We start from the raw sequence: 25,358 nt of genomic DNA, 5'->3' as shown, positions 1-25,358 counted from the left end.
CAAAACAGGAAATGAAATTAAGTTCCTGGGGCTTTTCCTGGGTACTTGGCTAGTGCATTGGAGTTCAAAGTGCTCTCTAGAGTAGTCACGAAGGAACAATATGGAATAGCTCCTGGAGGTCAATACCGTTCAACCCAGTAAAGTTATTTTAGCGATACTCCCCTTGCTGGGGAGGAGTACAGAAGTCAATTTTCAGAGTCCTTTAGGTGAAGAGAAGGGGGTTTGCTATGTGGATGCATTCATTTCTAAATCCCCCTAACACAGCTAAATTTGACACTCTAATGTGGAACAGGTCTCAGTGTGGGTTTTCCTTAAAGTAGAATGTACCCTGAACTTAAAACTCTTTAGTTCTAACCCTGTAGACTCTGTCAGTCTGGAACTGAGGGTTATTTACATTTCCATACAATTTAGTACAGCACTTGGAGTACAGAAAGAAAAAGACTGAAAAGGAAATAGGCTTAAGCTTTAAACACTTAGCTCCTGCCCTAAAGTTTCTAAGCCTCAAAGAATAGTCCTAGAACCACTGAGCTGAAATACCCTTCTCATCTAACTGGACTCTGAATAGCTGAACATGAGTTTTCTGCCACAGAGGCTCTTATGCTCTCAAAGCAGGGGGCTGGTGGCTTTGTGTTGAACTCCTGTGGTGTTTCATTTGAGTGTAGCCTAGCTGTGGCTAAAGAACTTCAGGTGCATGCTTTTGGTGGATGTGCAGGGGTTAAGTACAGATATGCTTGACTCACTTCAGTAGCAGCATATGCAGGGACGGCTCTAGGTATTCTGCCACCCCAAGCACGGCAGGCTGCCTTTGGCGGCTTGCTGGAGGTCCCCATCCCCTGGATTCGGCAGGAGGTCCGCTGAAGCCACAGGACCAGCAGACCCTCCGCTGGCATGCCAGCCACCAGCAGAGTGCCCCCCGGTGGCTTGCCGCCCCAGGCACGCGCTTGGCGTGCTGGTGCCTGGAGCCGCCCCTGAGTATATGTACTATTTGGGTACCTTTTTAAAAGTTACATTCCACATCAAGCTTCCAGCTCTGTGCTGCAATTGGTAAATGTATATGCTGCTGGTGTCCTCACTAGCACTGCTATTACAGGGATAGAGAGGCATAGCAGTGAACCTGAGGTGATTAGCAGAGGAGTTGGTACCACTATTCACATCCCACCCTTAGTGAGAAAAAGCAGTGGATCTGAATTGAGTTAAGAATGTCTATGGCCTAAAGCAAAATTGAACTGATTATCCTTAATGTGGACAAATTGACTTGGTTGAAGCACTCCTTGGCATAGACCTCTGTACAATACCTAGCACAATAGAGCCCTGATTTGCAGACTCAGCTGCTACTATAATATTGATCAAGTCTCTAGCCAAGGCCCCCTGACTGCTGCAAATTGACAGTCCTCAAGAGTGAAGCTTTACAACAAGCCCTGGCAGAGATGCAGCATATCTTCAATAGATCTTTGCCAGGCATTGGTGCTTTCACAGCCCCTGACTTGAAGTGGTTTCCATCCCATAGGGGGGTTACTGTTTGGTTCACTGTCTCTCACCACCCCCACTATAAAAATTATTCCAGCACCCCTGGCCTGTGGTGGTTTCTGACAGTACCTGTTCACATATAAAACAGCCCAGGATCAAAAGGCATTTAATTATTTTTTGCTTCTAAATATAATTGCACAGGTTAAGTCGCTCTCCAAAAGCCATCCTTACTATTAAAGTACAGCAGTTGATAACATTCAAAAGGTCCACACCATACTATTTTATAAAGAGAAAAAGTCATTAAGAGGCTAGTGTGTAAATGAAAGATTTGGCACCTGTAAAATCTCAGTAGTTCCTCATCTAGAGTGATTCATTTATACTGAAAGTATGGTATTAAACACCTGTTTTATAATAAGTGCAGATATGGTTAATCATCTTCAGGCTGAAACGTAACAAGTGGTACAAGCTGGTACATTTAATGCTAGCACCAGTAGCTTCCAACCACCAGTCACTTCCTCCAATGTGCATCCACCTGCCTGGGTCACTGCTCTGAAAATAACAGGGTTTAACAACTGCTGTTGGACAGCTCCAAAAATAGATGTCCCACTGCTGAGGACAGGATAAAACAAGCCTTGGTTGGTAGAAACAGGCATCCATAACAGTGACTACACTTGGATGAAAGTGGCATCACACCTTATTGACAAGGCACTAGCCTTTTTCCACCACCATAGCCTTGCCTTCCCACATTACAGCAGTTGGAGCAGCAGCTTTTAGAGGACTTTTTCTACCTTTTTCAGAAGCTCCTAAATCACTTTGTACACTTTCACATCACTACTGTTCTCTATGTTCAATGGATTTGGAGTCACACTTGCTACTCCTGAGAGAGCAGCAGGTCTGAACAGACTCTAAAATTGATCAAAACAGAGGCAGCCTTCTGCATTTTGTACTTGAAGATATGTTAAGGAGCACAGAAATTTGGGACACGGGTTTTTGAAGCCAGTATCTGATCTATAGTTCTAGGTAAAATGGAACGGGGAGGCCTCTGCACACTGGCTAGCACATACACAAAAGTCTATATGAGTAAAGTTTCTCTTCAGTACGTCCAAAGTCATGGAAGCCAAAGGCACAAGCAAGGTCTGTCTTTATCCAATGCTCCCGTATTACTTCTTGAAATACCACACTTCATTGTGCCTATTGAAGAGCTTGAAGGGACTGTCATAGCCAGCAGTATAATAGAAGTCTTCATGGAATGACTGACCCACATTCTTTAGGATTCTGGCCAGTGCCTGGGCTTCCTCAGCATACTTCTCTGGAGAGGCAAACCCACCAAAGGACCTGGGGGAGGACAATGGAGACCAGGGCTCTGGTTTGTAACACTGGCTTTGTTGGAATTTTAACACCACAAACCTTGCAGTTAGAGATGAGCCCAAACCAACCCCTTCCCCTGCAATCCAAATATCCCAAGTTTTAGAGGGGGAGGATCCGAATTCTGAAATGTTCAGCTGGCTCCTGGTAGCCCAAACCAGAACTCCAGAGCCACACCGAGGGCAAATCTGAAACCAGACCTGGAGCTGAATTTCATGGAGGGGCTTCATCTTTAAAATAGGCTCAACAAGCAGCCTGGGTCCAGACACTCTCAAACTATGAGGTGTCTGAGATCTGGCTTCATGTCCTGTAGCTAAGGCCCATGTGTAACTACTATCAGGGATTCATTCAACATGTGATGGTGTGACCAGGAACATCTGTGTGTATATATAATGGCCCCAGCTGGCGCTTTGCAGATTGTTGCCTGGACACACAATGCTAGCTGTTTATTGGACCAACTTCTGTTGGTGAAAGACAAGCTTTTGAGCTTCACAAATGAAGGGAGTTAGGAATGCGGTGCTTGAAGGGAGTTAGGAATGTGGTGCTCTCTGGTGGGTATCTCTTTCCCAGACATGGTATTGAACAGCAAAAGGTGAAACTTCAGGCAGCTCCCCCCTCTGCATGCTTTAATCCATCTCCTCTCCCAAAGAAGAGACAGGAGGGTGCTACCTGACAAAGATGGCCTCTCCCTTCCGCTCCTCGATGAAGACATCTGGATCTGTGGGCTGTGGCGGGGAGTCTTGATGCTTGAATGGCACAAAGAATGAGACCTTGAAGTCTGGGCAACCTGATTTCACCAGGCACGTCACTGGCACAGTCATCTCAATCTTCACCTCTGGAAGAATGAAAATAAGAAAGGTTCTGTCTCAAGCCAGCCACAAGCAGAGGTGGAGAGTGAATGCTATGGTGGGACCTGCAGCCACCGGGGGCAATGTCGAAGAGGGGCTTCAATACTTGGGGCAGAGGCAGCAGTGTTCCTGCAGCACCACCTACTCCTGCCACAAGCCCTTTCACCAGGTTTGACTCAGGGATTCATACTGCAGCCCATCCCCATGGTATGTGAGTACCCATCATGATGCTCTCACCCATCAGTGCTTCTCCTTACTGCCTGTGAATGCTTCCCTGGTAAGCATCTCCATTTCCTCCATGCAGCCGCTGATCCTCCCCACCTCTCATCCCACACACTCCTGGAGGGATAGAGACTCCTTGTCTCTTCCTTCTCTTCTCCCTCATTCTGAAGTTCCCATTCCTCCCCCACCAGCTGTAGGGCAGCTCACCCTGGATGACAAGAAAAATACTGATGCATTAACTCACCCAGACCAGGAAAGCATCTCTGACATTTCTAGTGTACTTCCCATCCCCTAGAGCTGCCCAAACCTTTGCTGTTCCCAGCTCAGTCTCCTTTGTGCCCTGCCCACAATTAGAGGGCTGGATCCAGGGGTTTCCCAATGACTGTTCCAAATCTGGGTGACTTCATACCTTTCTCATTCTTCCCCTGAATGTAGTAGAAGAGTTTCCAGAAGCCCTGGCGCAGTGCCTCCTTTTGTGTCTCTCCTTTAATTACTGTGCTAGCCCATTTGGCCATCTCATAGTGACGCAGTTCATAATCTTGCACCTGAAACAGATATAAGGTTACAAGGCTTAGTGAATGTGTAGCTTTTATTTCCAGGTCAGTGAAATGTCCCTATCAGCTCCCACCTTCCTGCCAAATCACCTCCCTGGGAGTGTGCCCCTCACAGGCCCATCTCAGCAGCCACACACTCCCACACCCTTTTCCCCAACAAGTCACATGCCCCTAACAAGGCACCCCCCAGTTGCCAAACCATTACAGCCTTCCCACCCCCAATGGCATTTGCTCCAGCCCAATTCCCCCTACCCACTCAAGCACTCTCTTGCCTATGTGAGCTGCATTTACACTGGAGGATTTGCCATGACAGCTGCACCCATGAACCCTTTCTAGTATAGGCAAGGCCAAAGACATTTGGCCACTGTCCTATATCTCCAGATGTTCAGGGCAGCTTCCTTATTCCACGGCTTCTTTGGTGACAGCACTAATTAGTTCATTTCTGCAAGGATCTACTCATCATGAACAATACCCCTCAGCTTCTGATATAGAGATCTCCACAGCAACTAGCATTTACCGCGATCTCTGCTGAGTTCCACCTGGGTGACTGCAGCTCCAGTGACAAAAATGTCTGTTTGAAGGACTTGATCATCTCTCTTGAGCTGAAAGGCAGAAAACAGTTCATTGGCACTGAGTATCCCACAGTGCAAGGGATCAAGATTTCTTGCCTAAACTCAGGCTTCTAGAGTTGGTTTTCTGAGGCCTGCACAAAATCTCTAGCCTTTTAGTAATGTCACTAGAATGAGCACTTCCAACAAGAGTGGAGGAGGAACAGACAGATCATAGAATATTAGAGTTGGAAGAGACCTCAGGAGGTCATCTAGTCCAATTCCCTGCTCAAAGCAGGACCAACCCCAACTAAATCATCCCACCAGGGCTTTGTCAAGCCGAGCCTTAAAAACCTTTAAGGATGGAGATTCCAGCACCTACTTCGGTAACCCATTGCAGTGCTTCACCACTCTCCTACTGAAGTAGTTTTTCCTAATATCCAATCTAGACCTCCCCCACTGCAACTTGAGACCTTGTTCTGTCATCTGCCATCACTGAGAACAGCCTTGCTCCATCCTCTTTGGAACCCCTCTTTAGGTAGTCGAAGGCTTCTATCAAATCCCCCCTCACTCTTCTTTTCTGCAGACTAAATAAGCCCAGTTCCCTCAGCCTCTCCTCATTAGTCATGTGCCACAGCCCCCTAATCATTTTTGTTGCCCTCCGCTGGACTCTCTCTGATTTGTCCACATCCTTCCTGTAGTGGCGGGGGGAGGGGAAAAACTGGACACAATACTCCAGATGTGGCCTCACCAGTGCCGAATAGAGATGAATAATCACTCCCTTCAATCTGCTGGCAATGTTCCTGCTAATGCAGCCCAATATGCCGTTAGCCTTCTTGGCAACAAGGGCACACTGTGGACTCATATCCAGCTTCTCCTCCACTGTAACCCTTAGGTCCTTTTCTGCAGAACTGCTGCTTAGCCAGTCAGCCCCCAACCTGTAGCAGTGCATGGGATTCTTCCATCCTAAGTGCAGGACTCTGCACTTGTCCTTGTTGAACCTCATCAGATTTCTTTTGGCCCAATCCCCCATTTTGTCTAGGTCACTCTGGACCCTATCCCTACCCTCCAGTGTATCTACCTTTCCCCACAGCTTAGTGTCATCTGTGAATTTGCTGAGGGTGCAATCCATCCCATCATCCAGATCATTAATGACGATGTTGAACAAAACCAGCCACAGGACCAACCCCTGGGGCACTCCGCTTGATACCGGCTGCCAACTAGACATTGAGCAGTTGATCACTACCTGTTGAGCCTGATGATCTAGCCAGTTTTCTATCGATCTTATAGTACATTCATCCAATCCATATTCCTTTAACTTGCTGGGAAGAATACTGTGGAAGACCATATCAAAAGCTTTGCTAAAGTCAAGGTACATCATGTCCACTGCTTTCCCCATATCCACAGAGCCAGTTATCTCATCATAGAAGGCAATCAGGTTAGTCAGGCAAGACTTGCCCTTGTTGAATCCATGTTGACAGTTCCTGATCACCTTCCTCTTCTCCAGGTGCTTCAAAATGGATTCCTTGAGGACCTGCTCCATGATTTTTCCAGGGACTGAGGTGAGGTTGACCGGTCTGTAGTTCCCTGGATTCTCCTATTTCCTTTTTTTAAAGATGGGCACTATATTTGCCTTTTTCCAATCGTCCGGGACCTCCCCCAGTTGCCATGAGTTTTCAAAGATAGTGGCCAATGGCTCTACAATCACATCAGCCAACTTCCTCAGCACCCTCAGATGCATTAGATCTGGCCCCATGGACTTGTGCATGTCCAGGTTTTCTAAATAGTCCTTAACCTGTTCTTTCAGCACGGAGGGCTGCTCATCTCCTCCCCATCCTGTGCTGCCTAGTGCAGCAGTCTGGGAGCTGACCTCGTCTGTGAAGACCGAGGCAAAAAAAACATTGAATACTTCAGCTTTTTCCACATCATCTGTCACTAGGTTGCCTCCCCCATTCAGTAAGGGTCCTACACTTTCTCTGACCACCTTCTTGCTGCTAATATACCAGTAGAAACCCTTCTTGTTACCCTTCACATCCCTTGCTAGCTGCAACTCCAATTGTGCTTTGGTTTTCCTGATTTCACCCCTGCATGCTCAAGCAGTATTTTTATACTGCTCCCTAGTCATCTGTCCAAGTTTCCACTTCTCGTAAGCTTCTTGCATTTAAGCTCACGAAACATTTCTGTTAAGCCAAGCTGGTTGCCTGCCATATTTGCTATTCTTCTTCTTCGAGTGCTTGCTCATATCCATTCCAGTTAGGTGTGCGCGCCGCGCGTGCACGTCTGCCGGAAACTTTTTACCCTAGCAACTCCAGTGGGCCGGCAGGTCGCCCCCTAGAGTGGCGCCACTATGGCACTAGATATATACCCCTGCCGGCCCGCCCGCTCCTCAGTTCCTTCTTACCGCCGTGTCGGTTGCTGGAACTGTGGAGTGCGGTTCGCTGACCTCCACGTCCCTAGCTCTCCTCGTCGTTTAGCTTCTAAAACCTTTTTTCTCAGTTAGTTATAGTTACCTTTTCAGTATAGTTGTAGTTAGTTAAGTTTTTGTAAATAGTTATTGAACGTTGCCTGTGGGTGGGCTGTTGCCCTCCCCGGCACCCGGCACCGGGCTCATGCCTGGCTCGCCAGGGTTTAAACAGTGCTCGACTTGCAAGAAGCCGATTCCTACAAGCGACCCCCACGACGCGTGCCTGAAGTGCCTGGCGGAATCGCACATTAGTGACAAGTGCCGCATTTGTAAGGCCTTTAAGCCGCGCACTAAAAAGGAGAGAGACCAACGTCTCCGCGCCTTCCTCATGGAAGCGGTTCTCTCTCCGGCACCAGCAGCGCAGTCCACTGCTTCGGCTCCGGCACCGGACCGTGCCGGCACCGGCAAGACTCCCCGGCACCGACCATCTCCGGCACCGGGGACAGACCTACGTCCCTCAACGTCTGTCTCCACACCCAGGCAGACCCGAGTGGACCGCCCGGCTCCTACCTTAGCCGTGGCACCGCCTGCAGGACTGTCGACTCCGGGCCCGGAGCGTCCGTCGAGTCCAGCTCCTCCTAGCTCCCCAATACGATCAGGGGTCGAGCTAAGGGTCCCGTCAACGCCGGAGATTTTCGCCTCGGCTCGGGACTTGATTGCTCTCACGGAGCCAACTCAACCACAGCTGCCACCCACGGGATGCATCGTATCCAAGGGCAAGCCGATGCTTCGTCCGTCCTCTCCCGCGTCCCGGCGCCGATCACCCCGAAGGCGCGACCGCTCACGCTCGGGGCACCGCTCGGAGTCCCGGCACCGATCGCCCAGACGGTGCCGGTTGTACTCGCAGCACCGATCACCATCTGGCTGGTCCCGATCGGCTTCATCACACCATCAGCACCGAGCCTCCAGGAGTTGTTCGCCTCGGCGTTCGGCACCGCGGTCGACCTCCCGGCACCGAACCGGTGGCAGGTCCCGCACCCGGTCGACCTCCCGGCACCGCGCTGGTAGTAGGTCCCGGTCTCCATTGCCGTCTCGGCACCGGGCCTCCAGAAGGTCGCGATCCCGCTCTAGACATCGGCATCGCTCCCGCTCTAGGTCGAGATCTCGGCGCAGGTCATCACACCGCTCTCGGTCCCAGTCCCGGTATGAGTCACGGCACCGACCCTCGGCACCGAGGGGAACATCAGTCGCGGCACCGGCGGCGCTGTACCATTCCAACTCAGCGCCTCCCTGGCCTGCTACGGAGCCCTCCGTCTCCTCCCTCGATGATAGTGCCTATGACAAGACCCTCGACAGGCACGAAAACCGCTTCCCGGAGCAAGATCGAGGACATCCACAGTGGGGATTCTGGACCCCGTGGGCATACGCCCAGGCACAAGGTCCTCATCATATCACCCCCCGTCCATTGGCGGAGTGTAGACCACCGGAGGCTACGGTGTCCAGGCCACCCCTCTCTCCGCAAATGGAGGACACTTCCCGGGACCCGGAGCTCCCTCAGGATACCGAGGTGCAGCCCCTTTCACAACCCCCCATGGATACTCTGTTGCCCGGAATCTCCTCATCTTCATCCCCGGATGAGGCGGTGGCCGGCACCTCTTCCTCCAGCCCCCCACCATTGGATTTAAGGGCACATCAGGATCTCCTCCGCCGAGTGGCTCAAAATCTAAACCTACAGGCGGAGGAGGTAGAGGAAGTGGAGGACCCAGTGGTGAGCATCCTGGCAGCCGATGCGCCAACCAGGGTTGCCTTGCCTTTCATAAAGACTATACAAAATAATGCCAATACCATCTGGCAGTCACCGGCCTCCATTCCCCCGACCGCTCGGGGGGTGGAGCGGAAATACATGGCCCCATCTAAAGGGTATGAATATTTGTACGTTCACCCGACTCCCTGCTCATTGGTGGTCCAGTCGGTGAACGACAGGGAGCGCCACGGACAGGGGGCCCCGGCGCCTAAGTCAAAGGAGGCCAGGCGCATGGACCTTTTGGGCCGCAAGGTCTATTCGGCAGGGGCTCTACAGCTCCGCGTATCCAACCAGCAGGCCCTCCTCAGCCGCTACTCCTTTAACACCTGGGTAGCGACGGAGAAGTTTGCGGAACTCTTGCCACAGGACGCACGCCAGGAGTTTTCCACCATCCTGGATGAGGGCAAGAAGGTGGCAAGAACATCACTCCAGGCCTCCCTTGATGCCGCTGACTCGGCCGCGCGAACCCTGGCTTCCGGGCTCACCATGCGGCGCCTCTCTTGGCTGCAGGTCTCCGGCCTTCCGCCGGAGCTCCAGCACACGATCCAGGACCTCCCCTTCGAAGGCCAGGGTCTGTTCTCGGACAAGACTGACCCTAGGCTGAAGGACCTAAAAGATAATAGGGTCATCATAAAGTCGCTCGGAATGCATACTCCGGCGACCCAACGCAGGTCCTTCAGACAACAAAACCAGCAGCAGCAGCGGCGTCCATACTCCCCGTTCCGCCCGAGACAGGACCCCTCGCGATGCCGGGGCAGGAACAACCGCCGCAGGCAGTCGGGAGGTCAGGCGGGACAGAGCCAGGGCTCCGCTAAGGCCCTCCCAGGACCTAAGCCCTCATTTTGAAGGTGCGCCCGAGGGCGCAGTACCAGTTTCCCGTACGGATCCTTTCCCGCAGTTTTCCAACCGCCTTTCCTCTTTCCTCCCGGCGTGGTCCCAAATAACATAGGACCGCTGGGTCCTACGCACGATACAGGACGGTTATCGCCTGCAGTTTTCCTCACCCTCACCCTCCCACCCTCCTTCCCCATCCCTCTTCAGGGACCCCTCTCACGAGCAATTCCTCCGTCAGGAAGTGCACACACTCCTGGCCAAAGGAGCCATAGAGGTGGTTCCAGAGAACGAGAAGGGCAAGGGGTTTTACTCCCGCTATTTCCTGATCCCCAAATCCAAGGGCGGTCTCAGGCCCATCCTCGACCTGCGGGAACTCAACAAGTACATCGTGAAGTTGAAGTTCCGCATGGTGTCCCTTGGAACTATCATCCCGTCCCTGGATCCCGGAGATTGGTACGCCGCCCTCGATATGCAGGACGCCTATTTTCACATTGCTATCACCCCCCATCACAGGCGTTTCCTCCGCTTTGTGGCCGACCGCCAGCACTATCAATTTGCAGTCCTCCCATTTGGCCTCTCTACAGCCCCACGAGTATTTACAAAATGTATGGCAGAAGTCGTCGCTTACCTCAGACGATGCCATATCCACGTCTTCCCCTACCTGGACGACTGGCTGATCCGGGGTACGTCGGAGCAACAGGTCAGAGGTCATGTCACCAGGATCAGCACCCTCTTTGCTGCTTTGGGCCTCATAATCAATGCCGACAAGTCCACTCTACTCCCCACGCAGCAGATAGAGTTTATCGGAGCTGTTCTAGACTCTACCCTCGCCAGGGCCTTGTTACCCCTGCCCAGGTTCCGGTCATTGTCAGACATTATTCTCCAGTTGCGAGCGGCCCCGCTGACCTCAATCCGAACGTGTCTGGCCCTATTAGGCCACATGGCGGCCTGCACGTTTGTAACAGCGCACGCCCGTCTCCGCATGAGACCTCTTCAAACATGGCTGATTACTCAATATCGACCGACCAGACGGTCATTAGATACAGTCGTCACCGTCCCTCAGGCAGTGCTGGACTCTCTACACTGGTAGCTGGACCGATCCGTAGTATGTGCGGGGCTCCCATTCCATCCGCCCCAGCCTTCCGCATCCCTAACCACGGACGCTTCCGACCTGGGCTGGGGAGCTCACTGCGGCACTCAGAGAACTCAGGGCTTGTGGACCCCGCAAGAGATCAACCTCCACATCAACGTACGGGAGTTGAGAGCGGTCCACCTTGCTTGTCAAGCATTTGTCCATCTCCTCCACGGTCGTTGTGTTGCGGTATTCACCGACAACACGACGACCATGTTCTACATCAACAAGCAGGGCGGCACCAGGTCCTCTCCCCTCTGTCTGGAGGCGATACGTCTCTGGGAGTTCTGCATAGCCCATTCTATTCACCTGTCCGCCTCCTACCTTCCCGGAGTGCGGAATACCCTCGCGGATCGGCTGAGCAGATCCTTCCTCTCACACGAGTGGTCCCTCCGTCCGGACGTCGCCCTCTCACTCTTCCAGAGGTGGGGTCGTCCCCGGATAGACCTCTTCGCATCCCGGGTGAACAGGAAGTGTCGAACATTCTGCTCCTTCCAGGGTCGGGAGCCCGGGTCTCTCGCGGATGCAATCCTGATCCCTTGGACAACACACCTCCATTATGCTTTCCCGCCCATTCCCCTGATTCACAGAGTTCTAATCAAGGTGCGCAGGGACAAAGCCCAATTGATTCTAATAGCTCCGGCATGGGCCAGACAGCACTGGTACCCCGTGTTGTTGGACCTCTTAGTGACCAACCCAGTTACCCTACCTCTTCATCGGGATCTCATCACACAGGACCACGGCAGGCTCCGTCACCCGGACCTTCCGTCACTCCACCTCACGGCGTGGCTCCTCCATGGTTGACTGACTCTGAGTTGCAGTGCTCCACCCCGGTCCGCGAGGTTCTCTTGGGCAGCAGAAAGCCTTCCACCAGAGCGACTTATACAGCCAAGTGGAAGCGCTTCTCCTGCTGGTGTGCAGAGAAAGCTCTTCGTCCTATGGAGGTTCCCGTCACCACTCTTCTGGACTACGTCTGGTCCCTTAAGACCCAGGGGCTGTCATTGTCGTCCCTACGAGTTCACCTCGCTGCCATCTCCGCTTTTCATCCTGGCGTGGACGGCTGGTCTGTTTTCTCTCACTCCATGGTGGCGAGATTCCTGAAGGGGCTGGAGAGGCTCTATCCCCAAATTCGCCCTCCGGCCCCCTCATGGGACCTCAACCTGGTCCTGTCCCGGCTCATGGCCCCTCCTTTCGAGCCATTAGCTACCTGCTCCCTGCTTTACCTCTCATGGAAAACCGCCTTCCTTGTGGCCATTACCTCAGCTAGAAGGGTGTCAGAGCTGAGGGCCCTCACGGTGGACCCACCGTATACGGTCTTCCACAAGGATAAGGTACAGCTGAGGCCGCACCCTGCTTTCCTTCCTAAGGTGGTCTCAGCTTTCCATGTCAACCAAGAGATTTTCCTCCCAGTTTTCTTCCCTAAGCCCCATTCGTCCCACAGGGAGCAGCAGCTCCACTCGCTAGATGTCCGACGGGCGCTAGCCTTTTACATGGACAGGACAAAACCCTTCCACAGGTCCCCTCAGTTATTCGTGGCAGTAGCGGACAGGGTCAAGGGGCTGCCGATCTCCTCTCAGAGGTTATCGTCATGGGTTACGTCCTGCATCAGGACCTGCTACGACTTGGCCCACCTTCCGTCGGGCCGTGTGACTGCTCACTCTACCAGAGCACAGGCATCCTCGCTGGCCTTCCTCGCCCGAGTGCCCATTCAAGAAATCTGTAGGGCAGCGACCTGGTCATCTGTTCATACGTTTGCTTCGCATTATGCCCTGGTCCAGCAGTCCAGAGATGATGCTGTTTTTGGATCTGCAGTGCTCCAGGCCGCGACCTCTCACTCCGACCCCACCGCCTAGGTAAGGCTTGGGAATCACCTAACTGGAATGGATATGAGCAAGCACTCGAAGAAGAAAAGACGGTTACTCACCTTTGTAACTGTTGTTCTTCGAGATGTGTCGCTCATATCCATTCCACACCCGCCCTCCTTCCCCACTGTCGGAGTAGCCGGCAAGAAGGAACTGAGGAGCGGGCGGGCCGGCAGGGGTATATATCTAGTGCCATAGTGGCGCCACTCTAGGGGGCGACCTGCCGGCCCACTGGAGTTGCTAGGGTAAAAAGTTTCCGGCAGACGTGCACGCACGGCGCGCACACCTAACTGGAATGGATGTGAGCAACACATCTCGAAGAACAACAGTTACAAAGGTGAGTAACCGTCTTTTTCTGCACATCAGGATGGTTTGTTCCTGTGTCCTCCATATGGCTTCTTTAAAACACAACCAGCTCTCCTGGACTCCTTTCCCCCTCATATTAGCCTCCCAGTTCCCTGAGGGAGTCAAAGTCTGCTTTTCTGAAGTCCAGAGTCCGTATTCTGCTGCTCTCCTTTCTTCCTTTTGTCAGGATCCTGAACTTGACCAGCTCATGATCACTCCTGCTCAGGTTGCTACCCACTTCTACTTCCCCTACCAATTCTTCCCTGTTTGTGAGCAGCAGGTCAAGAGGAGCACAGCCCCTAGTTGGTTCATCCAGCACTTGCACCAGGAAGTTGTCCCCAACACTCTCCAAAAACTTCCTGGATTGTCTGTGCACTGCTGTCTTGCTCTCCCAGATGACATCAGGGTGATTGAAGTCCCCCATGAAAACCAGGGCCTGTGATCTGGAAACTTCTGTTAGTTGTCCGAAGAAAGCCTCATCTACCTCATCCTCCTGGTCTGGTGGTCTATAGCAGACATGTACCATGACATCACCTTTGTTGCTCTCGCCTCTAAACTTAACCCAAAGACTCTCAAACAGGCTTTTCTCCAGTTTCATGCCGGAGTTCTGAGCAATCATACTGTTCTCTTACACACAGTAACTCCTCACTTAACGTTGTAGTTATGTTCCTGAAAAATGCAACTTTAAGTGAAATGATGTTAAACTAATCCAATTTTCCCACAAGATTTAATGTAAATGCGGGGGGTTAGGTTCCAAGGAAATTTTTTGGGGGCAGACAAAAGGTGTTATATACTGTAGTGTACTGTGGTGGGGAGGTGCCCCTGGCTTACCCCTGGGGCTCAGGGCTGGGGGTGCGGGATCTGGGAGTTAAGGTGCGGGAGGGTGCTCAGGATGGGGGTGCGGGAGGAGGCTCAGGGCTGGGACAGGCAGGAAGTGCAGGGCACTTACCAGGGGCTGCTCCTGTTTGGTGCAGGGGGTGTGCAGGTGGCTCTGTGCAGGGCAGCACCACCCCCATGGCCACGATTCTGGGAGCTGCTCGCCCCCCCTCCCCCACAGGCAGGGCCACTTGGAACACAGGTGCTTTAGGGGCTACAGGGCCCTGGGCTAAAGGGGCCCTAGGGCCCCGGCCTGCAGCCCTAAAGCCCCTTTCGGAATGCAGCCCTGCAAGCATGGTCCAGAGGACTCAGGAGCAGGCAGCAGCCGGAGAGAAGCGGCACTTTCCCCTTCCCCTTTTCTCCCTGAAGCCCCTAAAGCCCTTGCGTTCCGGGTGGCCCTGCCTGCCGGGGGGTGGGGCAGCTTTCCCACTCGCTTACTCTCTCCCTCCTAGACAGTCCTAAGCACCACCAAACAGCTGTAAAGTCAGCCAAAAAACGTTATAAGAGAGCATTCCACAACTTTAAATGAGTATGTCCCCTAATGGAGCAGCAACATAACTTCGAAACAACGTTAAGCAGGAGGATAGTAAATGAAGAGTTACTGTACAGTGCAACTCCTCCAACTTTTCTCCCTCGCCTGATGTGTGCTGTCCATTTAGGCCACAAAAAGGATGCCTTTCCCTGAAACCCGGGAATGTCCCAGGTTTTTACAGCTAGCCTGTTGGGTTACCCCACTGTGTTTTGTCCGTGTTTTTGAAATCCTTTCAGCCCAGAAGGAGTTACTGGGCAGCTGAACCTGCGACACTGACATCAGGCTGGGTAGCTGCATTGGTGCCATAGGGACTATCCCATGCACATTGCTTTCCTCTTCAGTGAAACTAAGGTGGTTGCCCTTGGAAAAGCCACATATTGAATGAGATCCACATGGAGCCAGAAAGTCTGGCAAGTGGCAAATCTCCAAGCAACTCAGTTACTCATTATCATCATGGCAAATCCCCAGGGGATATGGCCTCCTTGCAAATTGAGCACCACCCAGATTGATCTCTGGCAAGGCGCTTAAGACGGTCTAGCTGTATAGTTAGTGTATGTGCATCACTGGCAATCTTATTGTGCCAACAAAGTTTTGGGCACCCATGTGATCACCTGCTGTGTCGCATCATTCCTCAGTAAACATGCTTTGGAATGAATTAGTCTACCATTCTAATAATACCTCTGTACCAAAAAAGACCCAAAACCAAATCCATGGTGGTGGAGGCAGTTGCTGCATTCAGCTTAGAATATCCTCATTTCTGATCTTGTCCTGCCACTTGATATGAAGCAGTTGAAGGAACCATCAAAAATCAAAACCGTCATTCTGGAGTTCTTCAGCCTTCCTCAGTGTCCATATTTCACTTCTGTATGGTAGAGTTGGTGTAAGTGTGGTTCTAAAGAATGGCACCTTCATAGCAAGCGTGATGTCAAGACATTCCCAGGGAGGCTGCTGAAGAGCATGAAACATGGCAGCAGCTGCCACATCTTTCAAGCATTCCCAACACTGTTGATAATGTTACCCAAATATTTGACAGTCACCACCTGCTTGATGTCTGGTCTGGATAGGTTAAAGATTGTACTCTGGAGCTGGAGGCTGCTCGACGGTAATGGCCAGGGATTTAGTTTTATCTGGATTAATAACCACACCAATGCACACTGCCTCTGGCCTAACCAGATCGGCCATCAGCTGCTGCGGATCACCAAACTCAGCCTGCAAGACAAGGCCATCAGTGTACCATATCAGTTCAGCTACTGCTTGCTGGCAAATGCTAACTCGGCTTGGGAAAGGTAAGGAAGGAACATGCAGCCTTCTAGACCTCTCTCCACATTCCTGCCAGCTATCAAAACCTGTCCATTTGTGAGCCACACTCATTAAAATTCTCTTTTCCTATTCGCCCCTCCCAAACCAGCCCTTCTTTGGGCAAGTGTTCCAGAAGTCCATTCACTTTGAAAGCCCAAAGGGGAGAGCTCCCACATTCCATCATCAAAAGTAAGGTATTTTCCTCCCACCTGATTTATAATATTAAAAAGATGATGCCTGTCAAGAGGAAACCTCTGCCTTTTCAACCTCTCATTGCAGGCAAGGTCTGGAGACAAAACATTAGACCACCTCCTCCTGGGAGTGAGGTTTATGTTCTAGATCACAGAAAATCAAGAGGTGTTAAGTCCACACAATAGTGTTGCAAACTCTTGTGTTTTTCTTAAAGCTCTGGCTCCTGGAGTCATGTGAGAATCTCAACAATATTTTAAAGGGAGTTTCTAGCCCTCATGGAGGCAGAGAAAAGCTTGAAAACACGAACTCAGTCTCAAAAAACAGAAAAAGTCAGAGTTGAGGGCCAGAAGGGACCATCAGATCATGTAGTCTGACCTCCTGTACATCACAGGCCACCACCACCACTCAGCACCCGCACACCAAACCCAACAACTGAAATGAGACCAAAGTATTACAGCCTACAAGAGACTAGAATGTTGTACCACAGACAGAGAACAGGAGGAACCCAGATGCACCAGTGTCCAAGGCCCTGGCAATGGCAGAGAAATGATTATGTGAGCTACACCCAGATAATCCTGCCAAGTGACCCACACCCACACATTGCAGTGTAAGAAAAAACTCTCCACCCTGCCTGGATCACTGCCAATCTGACCCGATGGAAAATTTCTTTCCCACCCCACATATGCCTAGACCCTGAGCATGTGAGCAAGAACTAGACAGCCAAGCACTGGAGAAAGAATGCTCAGTGCTATCTCAGAGCCCTGGCTTCCCCATCCAGTGTCCCACCTCCAGGCAGGGCAATCTCTGATGCTTCAGAGGAAGAAGACCAGAACAAAAACTCAGAATACTTTGGGGTGGAGGTAGTGGAACCCCATCCTGACTCCTGCTGGTGACCATCTGAAGCCCTGAAACATGAGCTTTTGGGAACAAAGCAAAACAACTGTTTTTAAAAAAAGATCTCATGATCTTTAAGGGGCTTGCTCATAATTTGAATACTTTGCACTGGCAATACCACACTACACCATCTTCTACAGAGCTCTGCCCTCTGATAGAGTAAATTCCCCCAAAAAGGAAAACATTGGTGGAGACTAAGACAAATAATGTGCCAATTAGGCAATCAGCTTGATTCTCAGAGGCTCAAACCAATACAGTAGAACCTCAGAGTCACGAACACCAGAGTTACGAACCGATTGGTCAACCACACAACTCATTTGGAACCAGAAGTATATTCAATCAGGCAGCAGCACAGACCAAAAAAAAAAAAACAAAAAAAAAAAGGCAAACTATGGTACATTACTGTGTTAAACGTAAGCTACTAAACAAACTAAAGGGAAAATTAAAAAAAAAAGATTTTACAAGGTAATGAAACTTTCTGTGCTTGTTTCATTTAAATTAAGATGGTTAAAGCTTTGTTCAGGGTTACAAAAAACCTCCATTCCCAAGGTGTTCATAACTCTGAGGTTCTACTGTACATTGTGCTGCTGACTGATGGTCGTGTATTTCAGCTGAGACAAAGTACTGAAGACCTGCTCTCTTGATTAATTTTCCATCCCTAAATTTCCCCTCTAGCTTTAAACAGAGATGGCATTTATTTATACTTCCTGTCCTAAACTGTTCTGTAGTATTGCTGTGTGCTGATAATCAGCTGCTGTGTCCCACCTCAGAGGTGGCTGAGCCCACATAATTTGTATATTAGTTTGTAAAGCCCGCTGGGATCCTTCAGGGTGAAAGATGCTGTAGAAAAGTAAATTATTCATATTGATTTCACATATTACCCTTCAAATAAGCAGTGTACAGAGCACTCAAACATTTAAAAGCTTCTACTAAATTAAGAACAGCTGCTTTAAGCAGTCATCAGAGAGCCACACCGCAGGACACTGATGCCAGTAAACCTCAAGATGCATCTGTAAACTCCTGTGACTTAGCTGCAGTGAATGCCAGGCACGACATCTATGCCCTGGCAGCAAACAGATGCAGTGGGATCATCTCAGTTCTGCAGGCAGGCTGCTTATCATCAAAGTTAGAATCAGGACTCACAATTTGTCAGACCATTCTGTTTTATTAGCACAGCACTCTGCTAATAACACCCAGATACTGTGAGCAGCCATGCAAGACCCAAACAGTCTTATTTATACAGATAAAAGAGTGGGAATTAAACAAAGGGACAAAGAAAACAAAATAGTAAAATTCACCTGGGGCACAGCATGCATATCCTACTTCCTTACTAACTCTTATCGATCTAAGGGTACGTCTACACTACAGGATTATTCCGATTTTACATAAACCGGTTTTGTAAAACAGATTGTATAAAGTCGAATGCACGTGGCCACACAAAGCACAATAATTCGGCGATATGCGTCCATGTACCGAGGCTAGCATCGATTTCTGGAGCATTGCATTGTGGGTAGCTATCCGGTAGCTATCCCATAGTTCCTGCAGTCTCCCCCGCCCCTTGGAATTCTGGGTTGAGATCCCAATGCATGATGGTGCAAAAACAGTGTCGTGGGTGATTCTGGGTAAATGTCATCACTCATTCCTTCCTCCGAGAAAGCAACGGCAGACAATCATTTCGCACTCTTTTTCCCTGGATTGCCCTGGCAGACGCAATAGCATGGCAACCATGGAGCCCGTTTTGCCTTTTGTCACTGTCACCATATGTGTACTGGATGCCGCTGACAGAGGCGGTACTGCAGTGCTACACAGCAGCATTCATTTGCCTTTGCAAGGTAGTAGAGATGGTTACCAGTTGTTTTGTACCGTCTGCTGTGCCACTGTAAATTGGTGATGACGGTTATCAGTCATTCTGTACTGTCTGCTGCTGTCATGGGTGCTCCTGGCTGGCCTTCCCTGAGGTCAGCCGGGGGTGCAAAGACAAAAATGGGAGTGACTCCCTGGGTCATTCCCTCCTTTATGTTTTATCTAAAAATAGAGTCAGTCCTGCCTAGAACATGAGGTAAGTGTACTAGAGAGCCAGTGTATCAGAGCACCAGAGAGCACAGCTGCTCCATGTCAGATCCCGCAGAAATGATGAGCTGCATGGCATTCTAGGGGGTGCCCCTGCAACCACCCCACCCTTTGCTTCCCTTCTCCCTCAACCCTCCTGGGCTACCGTGGCAGCGTCCCCCCATTTGTGTGATGAAGTAATAAAGAATGCAGGAATAAGAAAAACTGACTTTTTAGTGAGATAAAATGAGGGGGAGCCAGCCTCCAGCTGCTATGATAGTCCAGGCAGGACATTAAATGGTGAGGGGGAGAGGAGCCCAGCATCCCACTGCTATGGTAGTCCAGAATCTTTTCTTTAGACAGGAAAGAGGGGGGCTGATGGGGCTCAGCCCCCCCTTGCTATGATGAGGACGGTTACCAGCCATTCTGTATCATCTGCCGGGAATGACCGGGAGTCATTCCTATTTTTACCCAGGCGCCCCCGGCCGACCTCACCTGAGGCCAGCCAGGAGCACTCACGGGATGACGAGGACGGTGATCAGTCCTTTTGTACTGTACCGTCTGCCACCGGGGATGGGAGGGGAGAGGATGCTGCTGTTCAGTGCCGCAGCACCGCGTCTACCAGCAGCATGCAGTAGACATAAGGTGACACTGAAAAAAGTCAAGAAATGATTTTTTCCCCTTTTCTTTCACAGGGGAGGGGAAAGGCATAAATTGACGAGATATATCCTGAACCATCTGGACAATGTGTTTGACCCCGCAGGCATTGGGAGCTCAGCCAAGAATGCAAATACTTTTTGGAGACTATGGGAACTGTGGGATAGCTGGAGTCCTCAGTCCCCCCCTCCCTCCCTCCATGAGCGTCCATTTGATTCTTTGGCTTTCCGTTATGCTTGTCACACAGCAATGTGCTGTGGACTCTGTATCATAGCCTGTAGATTTTTTTCAAATGCTTTGGCATTTTGTCTTCTGTAACGGAGCTCAGATAGAACAGATTTGTTTCCCCATACAGCGATCAGATTAGTATCTCCCGTACGGTCCATGCTGGAGTTCTTTTTGGATTTGGGACTGCATTGCCACCCGTGCTGATCAGAGCTCCACGCTGGGCAAACAGGAAATGCAATTCAAAAGTTCGTGGGGCTTTTCCTGTCTACCTGGTCAGTGCATCCGAGTTCAGATTGCTTTCCAGAGCGGTCACAATGGTGCACTGTGGGATGCTGCCCACAGGCCAATACCGTCGATTTGCAGCCATGCTAACCCTAAACCGACATAGCAATACCAATTTCAGCACTACTCCTCTCGTCGGGGAGGAGTACAGAAACCAGTTTAAAGAGCCCTTTATATCGATATAAAGGGCCTCGTTGTGTGGACGGGTGCAGGGTTAAATCGGTTTAATGCTGCTAAATTCAGTTTAAACGCCTAGGTAGACCAGGCCTTAGGCTAATAGTTCACCAATTGCCCTTAAATGGAGCAATTGTTCTATGTTAATATCTGCATTCCTGGCAACTGGATTGCAGCATTCCAGCAATTTTGCTTACAGGTACAGACAGCATTTCTTTAATCCTTTCTCTTTTTATAATATAATTCATTCTACTTTCACATTATCAAAGGGGCCATTCAAGAAGATCCAGCTGTAATACACACACACACTTCTATGGCACAATAAATGATACACAAGTTTACCAAGGCATAAGAAAAGAGTGACAGATTCCAAAGATATGTGTCAGAAGCAGATATTATCAGCTCAGGGTCAGACTTGACAGTGTATTTGGGGGTTTAACCCTCGTCTATTCCTGATTTGATGGCAGTGACGCTGTATCTCTGCCATCTTTCCCCTTTCTCTAGGTTTCAGCACTGCTTTTCTCTTTGCATGAAAAGCAGATAGTCATTTCTGATTACTTAAGGAAATTATCTCGCATGCTGCCACTTCTCTTGGACACTGGAGTAGAAAGTGTCTCTCTCCCTAGCACTGACTTCACCATCCCTCCCGCCCCCAAAACTCATCACATGGTCTAACATTCTGGCCAATGCTGTTAATTCAGGAATATAAGTGGAACCTTTGTGTGCTAGTTACAGTAAACATTGCTTATGAAATGCAAAGAACAGAGCATGACTAAGCATAATGATATTCTTTTGTCCTGTAGCCCAGTGTATGTTCCCACATGCAACAATAGCCCTGGCATTTACAGACAGTTCTCCAAACGGGAACAATAGCACCAGCATTTATGGTTAGTTGCAACTTTACAATTAGATCTACAGTAAACTTTATCGAGGTTTCCCTCTGTTACTGATTTATATCTCTTTCGCTTTGCCCATTAGACCGGAGATTAGAAACTATTTTCTTCTCTTGAGGATTCCACTTCTTCTCCAGCTTTAAGGCAAGTCTGCCCCATTTACATACTCCTTCCCGCTGGTGCTATCTCACACGGGCTGTCTGTTCTCTCACAGCACTCACTGTGGGGTCAGGGAGAGAAGAAAAACACTGGGGACTGTCCCAGAGGGTTTCTTACAGCAACAGTGGGGAGGGAGAGCAGCCTGGCCATGCCATTCAACAGGCACCTGCTGTTAGAAAGCGGATGAAAAATTGGACAAGACACTTACATTTTGAAGTCTATGCCCTATTGTCCTTCTCCCCCTCTAGCTGTTATGTTCCCGTTCCTTTCTCCAAGCTGTGTGCACTCTCCCAATGCTGTGTTTCAGCATTTATTTCTGTGCTTTATTGGCAAACTCCACCCCAATCCTACTGGTGGGAACAGCTATTATGAAAAACATAACATTCTAGTCATGCTCTCCCCAATTGCTCTCATTGGTTGTCTCCAACACCCACTCCAAATAATCTGCAGCATGCCTGGTATGGGACCTGGCTCATTAGTTTCAAGGCCATAGGTCAAATCCAGCCCTTGTGTAACTTCCACTGACTTGGCTGTGCCCACTTATGTGAATTTGGCTCTATGTTCTCTCTGACAAAGACAAAGACACAAATAACTTCTCTCTGTAAAGGATTTGACTAAAGCACGATAGTAAGAGAGACTCCTGTGTATACCGCAGTGCATTTTCAAACAGTTCTTGTCCATCTTTCATGGATGTGTCAGCTGAATTTAGAGACACAAAGTGGGAGAAGTAAGATCTTTTATTGGATCAACTTCTGTTGGTGACAGAGATGTGCTTCTGAGCTTACACAGAGTTCTTCTTCAGGTCTGGGAAATGTAATGTCACAGCTAAAGAGGAGGTGGAAGAATTATTTAGCAAAAGTAGTTAAAACATATTTCAAGGGACCATTCAAGGTGAAGTGGCTTATTAATAAATCTCCATAATCAGGGGGGAAATTGGGGGTGAGGAGGAACAGTTTAAGAGGGTTATAGATCATTGTAATAAACCATAATTCCAAAGTTTCAGTCTATGATTTTCAGTATCTAGCAGAGTTATGAATTGCAGTTGAAATTTGAAAGTAATTCCCCCCCCCATGATGTATATTTTTAAACTAGACTTTTAAACTAATCGACTCTCTTAGCCCTCAACTGGCTTGTGTAAGGGGTTACCATAAAGCTGTTATGGGATCCCACTGAAGCTGTTCTACACATACATCTAAACCAGAGCCTTATATAACAAAATCTGTTTCAAGACACACCCAGAGCCAAATACTCCAGGGATGATTCATATCCCAGCTTTGATCTGAATTTTGCAAATAACTCCTATCTTTGTAGTGGTCTAAACAAAACCCCTAAAGCTGAACATGCCTGAGTTTTGTGGCGTTGAAATCCAAACCTGGATCTGATTTTTGCAGCTTGGGCCTATTTCTACTGTTTTCCAGCCACCTTTGGAAGCTCTGGTAAAAGTGTCTGTTGCTCCTGAGAATTCTACTGTGAAACCCCCCGTTTCTCATCCCCGGACACACACCCCAGAACCTCCACCCCTTCCAACTGCCCCTTCTCCCTGTGCCCTGACTGACCCCCTGGACTCCCTGCCCCTTATCCAACCGCCCCGCACCCTGCCTCCTTACCATGCCGCTCAGAGCACCAGGACTGGCAGCCGTAAGCAGTACAGTAACTCCTCACTTTAAGTGGTCCCGGTTAACGTTGTTCTGTTGCTGATCAATTAGGGAACATGCTCATTTAAAGTTGTACAATGCTCCGCTCTTACGTTGTTTGGCTGCCTGCTTTCTCCATAGCTAACAGCCTCCCTGTGCCCCTCCTGCCCAGCGGCAGACCCCATGGATCAGCACCTTCCCCTTCCTCCCCCACCTCCTGCCCACAAGAATCATCTGTCGTGTGGCATTTTGGGGGCAGGAGGGAGGGGAGAGAAGCGAGTACTCAGTGCGCAGGCTCCCTCTCCCTCCCCGGTCTCCTGAATGCCACAAGCCAGCTGATTGCCCTGGGCAGGACGGAGTGGGGGAGGAGCCAAGACGACGTGCCTTCCCCCTGCCTCCTGCCTGGGCAATCGGTTGGCTTGCAGTGTTTAGAAGAGAGGGGAGGAATGTGGGAAGTAAAGGGCGAGGAGGGGAGAAGAGGCAGGTCAAGGATGGGAGTTTGGGGAAAGGGGGGAGTGGGTGGGCTGAGGGTTGAGCCCCCCGCCCCTGGTGCTTGCAGAGTAGAGGAAGCTGCTGCAGCACAATGTGCTTCTCCTAGCTTACAGCACCTTCAACCTCCTTACCTGCCTCATCTCCAGTGCCAGTGGGCTGTGCCTGTGTATGGTAAGGCAGGCGTAGGGATATTAAAGAACGTTTAAATTAGAAATAAAAGTGATTCCCCATAATTGCTCCCCCATAATTTAAATCTCATAGCATTACCAAGTAAAATATCTCTTGGATTTATTGTTAATTTACAAGCTACTGTCTGTGTAAAACTTGTAAGCCATTGATTGCATCTGTTCTCAGAAAGAGACTTTATTGCTATGTAAAACTTGCTGCCACCCTCCAGGAGCATCAGGTGCGCATCTGACACAGACTCGGCTCCACTCTTGTGGACAGGATACCTGGACAGTATTCTGTCACGAGCAACTTCCAGGCTGGTAACTATAACTGATTAATGCAGAACCTGTGTGAGTGTTTGTGTGAATGAATAAATGTAACAACTGTCTGTTGTATTTGCAATAAACCTGGTGTTTTGCCTTGTCCTTCTAATAAGATCCTGTTGGTATTATTTTATTAGTGTAATACAGGGGCACCTCCCAACTATAGTACAGTACCTGTATTAAATTACTTGTTTAAAATGTATATAATGCCTTTTGTCTGGCAAAATTTTTTCCCCTGGAACCTAATCCCCCCTATTTACATTAATTCTTATGGGGAAATTGGATTCGCTTAATATCATTTCAACTAAGGTCGCATTTTTCAGGAACATAACTACAACGTTAAGTGAGGAGTTACTGTACACTGTAAACAGCACATTCCTACAGGGAGCAATTTAATACATTACACAGGCCCTCCATACAATTTCAGAACCCCAGTGTGGCCTGAGGGCCAAAAAGTCTGCTCTGAGGAAACCAGATTATCAAAGTTTGGGGGGGGAAGGCGAGCCCATATGTCACACCTACTCCATGGGAAACCTGTTCCCTGCATTCACCTCATTTCACTCCTGGGCCCCACGCTCACTGGAAGCGCTGTTGCCCTCAGAACTGTGGAGAATGGTTTCCCAGGGCGCTCCTTCTAGGGAGAAGGAGCCGCCCAGTATACAATAGGGGGCAGTTTTAAGGCTCCAAATTTGCAAGACAGACAGCTGAAAAACAAGATTACCCTGCAAAAAGAACAGGACATCTGGTCACTTCACCCCTCTCCCACAATTCCCTGAAGGCCAGTCTGAATTCCTGCACAAGCCACTGCTTCGGGGAGCTGTGCTAAGAACTGTAGGACAGTTATCCAGAGGGCAGTGCACCTGCGATGATGATACAATGCTAGTGTGGATGTGGGGCAAAGCACAAGTGACCTTCACCCAAACCAGCATGGCTAATACATGCCCACAGTACTTACACCAGTGCTATTCCACTAGATTGGCTACTGTTCTATTCTACAGAGGTTCTTATGTCACTTCATCACTGTAGTATCTGTATGCAGGATGTTCTCTAGGGTATATAAAACCCATGAAAGAACTACAGCAACCTTCCACTGGTCCACCTCAATATTGGCCAGTGGTAGC

The 25,358-nt window shown here is 49.8% G+C and overlaps 1 protein-coding gene across 1 annotated transcript; it reads right to left on the bottom strand.

Moving 5' to 3' along the window:
• Window positions 1-575: 575 nt before the first annotated feature.
• LOC127055885 (heme-binding protein 2-like) lies at window positions 576-23,645 on the bottom strand. Its single transcript, XM_050963425.1, has 5 exons — window positions 21,829-23,645; window positions 4,974-5,058; window positions 4,312-4,447; window positions 3,502-3,667; window positions 576-2,802 (listed from the first exon to the last, which is right to left on the bottom strand). The coding sequence occupies exons 2-5, from the start codon at window positions 5,046-5,048 to the stop codon at window positions 2,628-2,630; spliced, it is 552 nt and encodes a 183-aa protein (XP_050819382.1). The 5' UTR covers window positions 5,049-5,058; window positions 21,829-23,645; the 3' UTR covers window positions 576-2,627.
• Window positions 23,646-25,358: the final 1,713 nt, after the last annotated feature.

Source organism: Gopherus flavomarginatus, chromosome 7 (assembly GCF_025201925.1).
Source record: "Gopherus flavomarginatus isolate rGopFla2 chromosome 7, rGopFla2.mat.asm, whole genome shotgun sequence".
In the NCBI taxonomy this organism is placed as follows: Eukaryota; Metazoa; Chordata; order Testudines; family Testudinidae; genus Gopherus; species Gopherus flavomarginatus.
This window is presented reverse-complemented; position numbering and strand designations above follow the sequence as displayed.

Excerpts from the sequence above, each read along its gene's own strand:
- LOC127055885 (XM_050963425.1), bottom strand. The coding sequence starts at position 5,048 with ATGATCAAGTCCTTCAAACAGACATTTTTGTCACTGGAGCTGCAGTCA. Across the intron at positions 4,448-4,973 it reads GGAACTCAGCAGAGATCGCG|GTGCAAGATTATGAACTGCG; the intron begins GTAAATGCTAGT and ends TATCTGTTTCAG. Across the intron at positions 3,668-4,311 it reads TCAGGGGAAGAATGAGAAAG|AGGTGAAGATTGAGATGACT; the intron begins GTATGAAGTCAC and ends TCATTCTTCCAG.